Genomic DNA, 10,663 nt, shown 5'->3' with positions numbered 1-10,663 from the left:
TCACAGTTGTTCACTGCAAACCCAAGAACGTACAATGTACAAGCCCATGTAGATATTGTGAAAAGTAAAATGAAACAATGATTTATTTCTTATTTTCATCAACTTTTATACAGTCTATGATCAGCAAGGAGCATGTCACGATATATCACACAATATTGTTTTTTTTAGCACAGCCTAAATAGGCTACCACTAAAAACTTGAGAAAATATGTCTGAAAATATATCTGTCTAAACCAAACATATCATTTATTTAGCCTCAAAATAATTGTAATAATGGCACTTTTCAACTTAATGGTGGACAACTAGACAACAACTTTGAAGAAATTAACATTATGATCTCAACATTTCTAAAAAATGATGCCCTGACACAACCTCTAATGTGGCAGATTCAGAATCTATAAATAATTTAAACTTGAGCTGTATGTCAACATGCCAAATTGAAACATTCTCAACCAGACAACAGCTTGGGTGTGTGCTTGTGTGTGTTTGTCACACACACACACACACACACACACACACACACACACACACACACACACACAGGAGTGCCCAACACCAGAATGATCAAGTAATAGTGAAATCAATTAAATAACCAGACAAAGTGACAATTACAAAAGCATGAGGGATTGTTGAACCATTAGGCCTAAATTCATAATTTTGGAACCAGAGGGCTAATCTCATTTGGAAACTGTTCATTTTAAAGTTAATTCTAATATATTAATGCTCTTTAGTTACACATAATACTCTAATCTTACGTATAAAAACAGTTCAAAGAAACAGAAAAAATGAGAAGGGGGGGGGACATGTAGTACGTCAGTTCCTGTCGAAAGAGTTACTTCCGTCTTGCCTCGTCTTGATCTTTCTTTCCCTCTGCTCCGTCGTACGCCATCATGGGTCGTATGCACGCTCCCGGGTATGTAACTATTTTTTTATTTAAGAAACCGAAATATATCATTACTAACGAACCCCATAACGTCTATTTAGTCTCTAGGTGATATTTTACTCGGGTAATGTATCTATTATTTGTTCAATGGCCTTATTTAACCCGTGCCCAAGTTTCAACGTAAGCTAACACGATGGCCGCCCATGCTGCTCATGCCATGTGAACGAGTTGGGCTAGATGGAGAGCAATGCTCCTCCGTATTTACCCGGTCGAATGACACGTCCAAGCCCTTCGATATGGTTGTCTGATACGACCCTGAAATTGATGCAGATGACTTGATATGGGTTTGCTATGATGGCTTTATGTTCATCATCAAGTTAGCCAAATGTGGCTAGCCACTGGTAACATTCACTATATCTTATAGCTTGCTAGCCGCATTTACATTGTCGTTAGTTGACACATTGGTTTGTCTTGAGCCTTAAAACTGCTACGTACATTAGTTAAGGTTAAGTCATTGATCAAATACTGTTCGCTCAGCGTAATCAGTTGCTCTCGCATGGCTCAACGTGTTAATAAAAAACAGCTATGATTTCCGTGACGTTTCACGAAACGTTCTCTGGCTTGCTGGCTGGTGTGCACGTCGTCCTGCACATTTCCACACCATCCCATAGCGTACCGGTCTTTACTGGAGGTGTAAACCATCTACTGTTTTGTCACTTCCTTTGGATGTAATGTGTTCATCTTTATTCCATATTACAGAAAGGGCTTGTCCCAGTCAGCGCTCCCTTACAGACGCAGTGTGCCTACTGTAAGTATAGAGGATTACATTCCTTCATTTGATTTCTCTTTTGTTAGTCGTGTATTTAGCTGTGGCATTGTTTGGATTCATTACTGTGTCTATCCTCAGTGGCTTAAACTGACCTCCGATGATGTGAAGGAGCAGATCTTTAAACTGGCCAAAAAGGGTCTGACACCCTCTCAGATTGGTAAGTGTCATCACTTCAGCTCCCAACTATTTTCAGTCTGTTAATTGATTAATTGTTTAGTGTTAGAAAATTGTATGTGGATAAAAGACAATGTTGAAATGTTTACAAGCCCAAGATTGTGTCCTCAAAGTGCTTTTTGTTTAGTCTACATGCTAAAGATATTTAATTAACTGTAACAGAAGAGTAATTAAAGCTGATAACATTCAAGCTTAAGATGCTTTGATCAGAATTGAGGTATTATCCTCAAAATAGTAGCACACAAATAATGCAATAGGCTCTATGCACATCATTCACTTTGTCAGATCAACTTCCTGTTTACGCTGTACATCGTTGACTATGATGGCAAATGTCAGATTACTGATCTATTGGTTTTAAATCTAAGTATTGCTGGTAAAGAAAAATGGGCATCTTTATCTAACAGTTTAGTAATGTCCGACCCTCATAGTTGTCTAATGTAGCAGGCAATGTAATTTTTAAACCCGTTTCCCAGTTTGCTAGAGGGAGTGGAGCAGTGAATCTGGAATTGAAATGCACATGGAGTGGATACCAGAATAGTTGTGGAGTGGATACCAGAATAATTGTAGAGCAATTTAGTAGTTGATGACTAATCAATTGTTGCTGCCCCAGTCCTCACTGCAATTTAAGCTGACACAAGCCATGAAGCCTAGGCCCCATTCCAGACCATTAACTGATGTTATGAAATGAAGGGCAGATGTGAGTGGTAAAATCTGATGGAAATGCCTAGATATATTGTCAAGCGTTTGGGATGGTGTGTACTGGGCAACCTAGTTTTTGGTGTTGGGCCTGACTTATTGGGTGTCCATGCAGGTGTGATCCTGAGGGATTCCCATGGTGTTGCTCAGGTGCGCTTTGTGACTGGCAACAAGATCCTCAGGATCCTGAAGTCCAAGGGTCTGGCCCCTGACCTGCCCGAGGATCTGTACCACCTGATCAAGAAGGCTGTCGCTGTGAGGAAGCACTTGGAGAGGAACAGAAAGGTACTTTTGTCAGCTATATACTGATCTTTTGTTTACCATATGACTATGTTCCTGAAATGTGTGTAAATTCAAAGTGCTCAACGTGGTCATCCTGTGAGGTTGCTCTCACAAGGCTCTGTCCGTGTGGCGTATGGGAGCTTAGCACGTTGTGCCATGATGTATAGTCCCGTTCCACGACGTTGTATAGTGAGCTGCTCCCCGGCCGTCAGGCTGGTATGGACAGAGTCCTGCATATTCCTACACCTTTTCCAGAGCCCATAGGCTATTACTGGGAGGGCAAACCATGCAGTGCACATCTTTAAGTAGCCTAAAGCTTCAGTTTTGGTCTGATCATCTGTGGTTAATTATATTTGACCCCTCTCCCCCCTCTGTACAGGACAAGGATGCCAAGTTTCGTCTGATTCTCGTTGAGAGCAGGATCCACAGGCTGGCCCGTTACTACAAGACCAAGAGAGTGCTCGCTCCCAACTGGAAGTAGTATGTATCCAGGTTTTTTGTTGTACGATTACAAAATCTAGTTTAAAGGATGGCTTGGGTGGGATGACCGGAGGCACTCACAATTACATTACAACTACAAATGAATGCACATTTCATTGTCCCATTCTTTTTTACTATAAGAACTGAGATATTTCTTATGTGCTATAGAAATATTGGAGGTAAATTAGCAGTGTGGCTGTGTTGTGCCAGTACTGCCAGTCCCCTTCATACACTCCTGTCCAATTGACCTATTCCAAATCCAAAGTGTTTTCTTCAGCAATATTCTGAATGAAGATTTTTCTGCTGACTCGAATGTGACTGCAGCTATGTATTGTCTTGTGTGTTTTCAATCTTCCTAATGTGATGTTCCCTCTTTCTGCTTGCAGCGAGTCCTCAACAGCATCTGCTCTGGTGGCATAAATGCATCAACAATTTTTTGCGAAAAAATAAAAAGATTACACTTTCAAGTGCTTTGTGAGTCTGTTTTTGCTGACATGATTAGTTTGTCGGGCCATGTGTTGCATATAGGAGCACTTGAATAAACATTTTTTTTAAAGATCAGCCTGGTAATGTAAAACACTGATATTGTGACATCAGATTGTAGCAGCTTCGAATGCTATTTTCAGGCATCTTTTAAGGGAACACAAATGACCGTAAGTTTTCTATAGCGCATTAAAGGCATCTGGATATTAAACTGAATTGCATTGTGTATGCCCAGCTGCCATGAATGGCCAAATGTAAAGTATGTATAGAGGGGAGGAATGTGACTGAATTGTGCTGTCTAACTGGTGGTAGAAGATCTACTTGCATATTACAGAATGATGTACTGTGGCCTCAGACTACAAGGTCAAGTGTTTTTGGTACAATGCCATCCTCATGCACCTCAAATGAAGGACTGATTTTGCTTTGTTCAGGTTCATTGAAATATGCTTGAATGGGTCCGAATGCTGACATTTACCTTGGGCTTTACAGAGTATTTAGTCCACAATGGGTCATGAGTTTTTTTTTTTTTTTTACTTATGAACTGATGATGGTATTTGGCAGATACTTTCGTTCAAAGCAATTTATAGTATACACACTGCTCAAAATAAATAAGGGAACACTTTTTCATAGGAGTATAGCATCAAGGCTATTACACTTGTAAGCTTTTGGTCTGGGCAGTTACGTAACAGAGGTGGTTGTGAATCAGTTTCACCTGCTTTGGTGTCATCAAAGTTAACAGTTGCACTAGAGGGGCAACAATGAGACGACCCCCAAAACAGGAATGGTTTTACAGGTGGTGGTAACTGATAATTTTTCCATCTTTATCCTTCTTGACTGATTTTTCACAAGTTTTGCATTTGGGTAGGGTCAGTGTCACTACTGGTAGCATAAGCCAGTACCTGGAGCCTACAAAGGTTGCACAGGTAGGTAGGTAGTCCAACTCCTCCAGAATGGCACACCAATACGTTCCATTGCCAGGACTACTGTGTCTCCCAGCGCAGTCTCAAAAGGAGATTCCTGGAGACGGGCAGTTGCTTTAAGAGAGCTGGGTAATGTGGTAGAGGATCCTTTACCCAGCAGCAGGACCAGTATCTGCTCCTTTGTGCAAGGAGGAACAGTAGGAGCCCTGCCCGAGCCCTACAAAATGACCTCCAGCAGGCCACTGGTGTGAATATCTCTGACCACACTGTCAGAAACAGACTTCATGAGGGTGTCCTGAGGACCCGATGGCCTCTAGAGGGGCCTGTGCTCACTGCCCAGCACTGTGGAGCTCTATTGTCATTTGCCATAGAATACAAAATTGGCAGGTCTGCCATTGGTGCCCTGTGCTTTTCACAGATGAGATCAGGTTCACCCTGAGCACGTGACAGGCGTGAAAGGGTCTGGAGATGTGGAGAATGTTACGCTGCCTGCAACATCATTCAGCATGACTGATTTGGTGGTGGATCAGTGATGATCTGGGGAGGCATACCCTTGGAGGGATGCACAGACCTCTATGGGCAAGACAACGGCACCCTCACTGCTCTTAGGTATCGGGATGAATCTTCAGACCCATTGTCTGACCCTGTACTGGTGCAGAGGCCCCTGGGTTCCTCCTGGTGCACAACAATGGCCGGCCACATGTGGCGAGAGTGTGCAGGCAGTTCCTGGAGGATGAAGGAATTGATACCATTGACTGTCGCCCACACTCCCCTGACTTAAATCCAGTAGAACACCTCTTGGACATTGTGTTTTGGTCCATCCAACACCAGCAGGTTGCACCACAGACTGTGAAGTACCTCAATGATGGCTGTGTCCACATCTGGGAGCAGATCCCCCAGGACACCATCCGCCATTTCATTAGGAGCATGCCCCAAAGTGTCAAGCATGTGGGGTCCATGTTTTTCCCCATTCAGATCTGATGTGTTTTCAAAGTGTTCCTTTAATTTTTTTGAGCAGTGTATAAACATTACATTAGCGTGATGTGGCCTTCCATGTTAGTAGACTTTACAGTTTACACTGATTCACTGTCAGTCGAAGAAAACATTTTTCATCAAACTAATTCAATTACATAGTAAGACATCCATCCTAATTTGTGACCGAACAATAATGTTGATTTAATTTACACATTTTATCAATAACAATGTAATAAAAGTCACTGCACTGAAATTTTTAAGGGCAATTCCACGCAAAACTCATCCATAACGCCAACAGAATGCCATGGAATTTAGTTGGCGTTAAGGATGTGACAGTTTTGTGTGGAATTGCCCCTAAGACGTCATCACATGGGTATCGCTTGCCAGAATAAATAAGTTTAGACAGTTGCACCAAAAGGAAATTGGAACGAGTTATCACCAAACCCCCTGACATAATTGGCTGTGACCTCCCTCCAGTCCTTGCATTGTACTCTGAGCACACCTTAGACCGCGCTTCCAGAATAATCAAAGATCCCTCATCCAAACCATCAGTTGTTCTAACTTCTCCCATCTGAAAGACGTTACAGGTCCATAAGAACTGAAACTATGTTTCAAAAAATAGCTTCTTCCCTTCAGCAATAACTCCTGAACACTACAAAACTGATCTGAATTTTGTTTCTTTTCTTACTGGATTGTTTACTGGATTCTGTAACAAAAAATGCCACCAACATTGTTGTGTGCAATAAAGTATCTATCTATCTGTCTATTTGAAGTAATGCAATTAGCTAATTGCAAATGCTGCATTTAATCCTGCAGCTCACAACTCGCCACATCTATGATATTTATATGCATGGCATCTTATTGTGTGATACAGTGGAACACACCTAACAGTAGTGCTGTGCTTCTCATGTACTAGGCATGCACACCAATCAGAAAAGGCCCAACTTAAAGCATAATTTGGAATATTTAACTGAAGCTTGACTTCAATCGCAATATCTCCTGTTGTGTTCGCGGTCAAATGGGACCGATTGACAATTCTTTTCTCTCAAAAATATTGTTAACTTATTCTGACTACCATGAGTAACCTTGACTTTGTTAACACAGGGCATCTGAAAACACAAAACATAATTTGTATAACAATTTAAGTGTTTTATTATGACCGCCGCTAGCGAAGCGGTCATAATAAAATCCCGTCGGTCATAATTTTTCCCGTCATCTACTTCCTGAATTTTTGGTCAACGATACCCGGGACACCGAACCACCGGGGCACATGAAATTTGGTGGGTATGTAGCCCCACTAGACTTTTACGGAAAAAAATCGTTTCGTCCCCGGGGGCCACTCCCCCCATTGGATTAAAGGAAAACCATCTAGGAAAACCAAATATTCATCATAATAATAATTTGGCTGCATTTCCAGTATTGGCGTCACGTAGTCGTTTGTCCACTAGATGGCGCATCGTTGCAGTGAGACGTAATTTTGTTGTAAATTAATCTAAAGTGTATAAGTATAAGTATATATACTTTTTTGATCCCGTGAGGGAAATTTGGTCTCTGCATTTAACCCAATCGGTGAATTAGTGAAACACAAACAGCACACAGAGTGAGGTGAAAGCACACACTAATCCCGGCGCAGTGAGCTGCCTGCTACAACGGCGGCGCTCGGGGAGCAGGCAACCCTCCGGTTACAAGTCCAGAGTGCTAGTGGGCCACGGCTGCCCCCGAGTGGCTTCAAGTGGGTTGGAAAGACACGCTTCCTACAAGGACAAGACTGTACGGTAGTTTACCGCAGAGAACGTCTAATAAGGCTAGGATGCTTTCTGCATGATATGTAATTCCCATTTCCTCTTGAAGCCAAAATAAATCTGAGATGAGATGAGATGTTTATCAGACATGCTTGTTTTTTACTGCAGGTAGGCTACGTTAATCCTATCAATAGCAGGTAAAATAATGTTAATGTTACCGTTAGCATGGTTGAGTGATGGAGGACGATTTTATTATTGATTTATTTGTAGAAAACCATAAATGCGTTTATAGGCTACCAAGCAAATTGATAACAGCACTAATTGTATCTTTCGACTGTCATCTCATTTGCTTATGACCATAACCTAGGCTACTAACAGGAGCTAAGTGAGTTAGCTGCTACGTGATGGTTTTCTAATGGAAAATATATAGGCTACCTGAAAGATAACCTGTCTATGATGCATCCTAAACACATGGCACATTTCTGCTCAAAGTCTCAAAAAGCATCTGAGTTAACGTTCATTCCCAAACACCCATATAGGCTACTTCAATCTTCTATTTTCAAAGGTGATATAAGTAAGTAAGAGCATGGCTCAAAGTAAAGTAACTGAAACTACATAAATTCGTCAAAGTGAATAATTTGTGTCAACTCGCCGCAGTGTAGATGTATTAACGCACCCGTGATCTAGCCTACATCTCCATTTAAACCAAATGTTTTAGAGCGCACGTTGAGAGATGTATCCAGGGCAGGGCTGTACCTACACATATTTGTTGCACGTGCTACAAAAATCATTCTTTGCGATGGATGATTTAGTACCAACGTTACACCGGTCCAATACAGTTTTGCCTATGGCTATACCGTGAGACAGACGTTTTTTGTTTGTTCGAAGTGCGTGTTTAGGGTGTGAGAGGGGAGTCGATGTGCTTTGATTCCAGCTTGGTAGTAGTAGTCTATGCCAGGGGTTCCCAAACTTTTCCACGACAAGGCCCCCCAAATACCACTAGGTTCTGGCCAAGGACCACATTGATGTGTTATTAAACCCATCGACAATACTACGGCAAATGTAAAAATACATTAAGCTAATCCTAATGTTTATTTTAGCCACAAGCACTTCACAATGGAGTACACAGTGTGTAAAAATTGCATTTGGGGCTTTCTGCTATATGAGAGCTATCACTTTATATTTTTCATGATAATGACTGGGAATAATAGTAATGTTCAGATATGCGACAAATTATTCTAATGGCATTGTATAACAACCCTCATAGTAATAGGTATATTTTACATTTTTCAAATGTATTTATTTGTTTCTTTTATTTTTCCTTCCAACTTGCTGAGGTCCCCCTGGCACCCGCTCGCGGCCCCCACTTTGAAAACCACTGGTCTATGCGATTAAAAAACACGTGTGTGTGAAGTATCCAAACAATGATAACGCTTTCATTATGGCTGCTTTAGCCACAGACCTTGAGCTACTGTACAGTGGGTTGGGTTCCATTTAGAAGTGTCGCTTTCTGTGATTCACACAGCTGCGTGAAATGTATTACTACTGATATGCAAAACTATTAACTTTTCGCCAAGAGGTGGCAGCTTAAGTCCGCTTGATACTGTAAGCCATTGGTTCCCAAAGAAGATTTTATTTGGGTCGCCAGAATAGCCTAGTGACAATTTTTGTTGTGTAATAGGCCTAGCATAGGGCCTACCTCATATATAGCCTATAGTTTGTTAACAGTCACGGTTTTGTCATAACTCCCTCTATGCATTTTTGCATTTAGAATAGCTCTAACGGGGCGAACACGTCGCAGGGGGGGCGCCAGTGCGTGGATATCTCAATCGCAAAATTAAACAATATTTCTCGGGCGTCTACCATGGACTAGGCTGGGTGAACTCAGCCTGATATGCCGGCGATTCCTTTTCGATTTCTTAAAAGATTGAGCTTGGTCTGGCGAAAGCCAGACTAACCATGGACGTCATAGTTGCAAAATGCAAGGGAACATAAATCAGCATATTATTTGCACAAACAATAACGGACAGTAGCTCTTCAACTTGGCCCGTTAAAATGTGTATGAACAGTCTCGCAACGCATTTCATGAAGGCCCTTTTGGACATGTCAGTTATTTGCACCACTGGGTAAAACGGCATTTTGTTTTAGACTACTGGTATTTAATTTGTGCATTGACCATAGAATGTCATATGAACTAGATATCTAACTTATGAATATGTAGAAGAAGAAACATTCACAAAAATCCATGACATGACCTCTCTTCTTGATAGCTGTTGAAAACTGCATGGAACTGACAGGGATTGTTTTGTTTAATAATAATAAATAAATAAATACATTATGCTGCTACCTTCTGCTTTTCCCAAATACAATGTAGCCTACAGGTGTACCTTTCATCAGTCCAGTTGCAATGGATGGACTGTGATGAACTGCCCTACTTGTGATTGTTTAGAGATTTTAAAGGTTTTATAACAATGCTACAACTTTTTTGGCAAGTGCTACAAATCTATTCACCTTTGCAGCGCCAGTAGACAACTTTGTGTGCGGAATGTGTGTTTGCACACAAACAAGCATACACAAAAGTTTCGAGAGTGGGGGATGGAGTAGAAGATGGAGACAAATATGATTTATTTTCGCGGAATGGATGTACAGGACTGAGCGGCGGTCATATTTTGTACCGCTATGCGGTACATCTAGTTTAAATTTAGAACACCCATGTATTTCCAGTCAAAAATGACCGGCCATTAGAAATGAATGGGTGAGAAAATGGTCAGTGTATAAAATTGAGTCCAGGCACATACTTATTGATCAGATGGACTGTATGTGCTTCTGTACATTAAAACACATACAAACACACCCTCACATCCCCTCTTTGCTTCTATGTCAGCCCCCACTGGAACCTTTCCCCAATAGAATATTCCCCTTTCTGACTCAGAAGCATGAGCTCAGGTCAGTGAGGCCTGCAGGCCATAAATAGCAAATGGTTAAAAACTGGTTATATTCAATAGAAAATCAAGTTGATACAAAGGTCTATCATAACATTAGATGATAGTATGTGTGTTACTATAGATTTCTAACAAGTTATAATGCAGTGGTCACTTTTGACCGGGAACGCAAAACTAGTAAACATAAAACAAACACAACAGGAGGGTTAAGAAAAATCACAATTAGATATTTCCCCAAATTGTGCAGCCCTAGTCTTG

General features: G+C 41.2%; 1 protein-coding gene and 2 non-coding genes across 3 annotated transcripts; all 3 read left to right on the top strand.

The window, feature by feature from the left end:
- The first annotated feature begins 799 nt into the window (after positions 1-799).
- rps13 (ribosomal protein S13) lies at positions 800-3,810 on the top strand. The gene is made up of 6 exons (XM_042062260.1): positions 800-912; positions 1,642-1,690; positions 1,790-1,868; positions 2,697-2,866; positions 3,243-3,343; positions 3,730-3,810. The coding sequence occupies exons 1-6, from the start codon at positions 890-892 to the stop codon at positions 3,761-3,763; spliced, it is 456 nt and encodes a 151-aa protein (XP_041918194.1). The 5' UTR covers positions 800-889; the 3' UTR covers positions 3,764-3,810.
- Positions 2,944-3,164, top strand: LOC121682545. The gene has a single exon (XR_006022615.1). It is a non-coding gene; the product is annotated as a small nucleolar RNA SNORA73 family (small nucleolar RNA).
- On the top strand, positions 3,448-3,578 carry LOC121682560. The gene has a single exon (XR_006022631.1). It is a non-coding gene; the product is annotated as a small nucleolar RNA SNORA19 (small nucleolar RNA).
- Positions 3,811-10,663: the final 6,853 nt, after the last annotated feature.

The sequence above is a fragment of the Alosa sapidissima genome, chromosome 14 (assembly GCF_018492685.1).
Source record: "Alosa sapidissima isolate fAloSap1 chromosome 14, fAloSap1.pri, whole genome shotgun sequence".
NCBI lineage: Eukaryota > Metazoa > Chordata > Actinopteri > Clupeiformes > Clupeidae > Alosa > Alosa sapidissima.
This window is presented reverse-complemented; position numbering and strand designations above follow the sequence as displayed.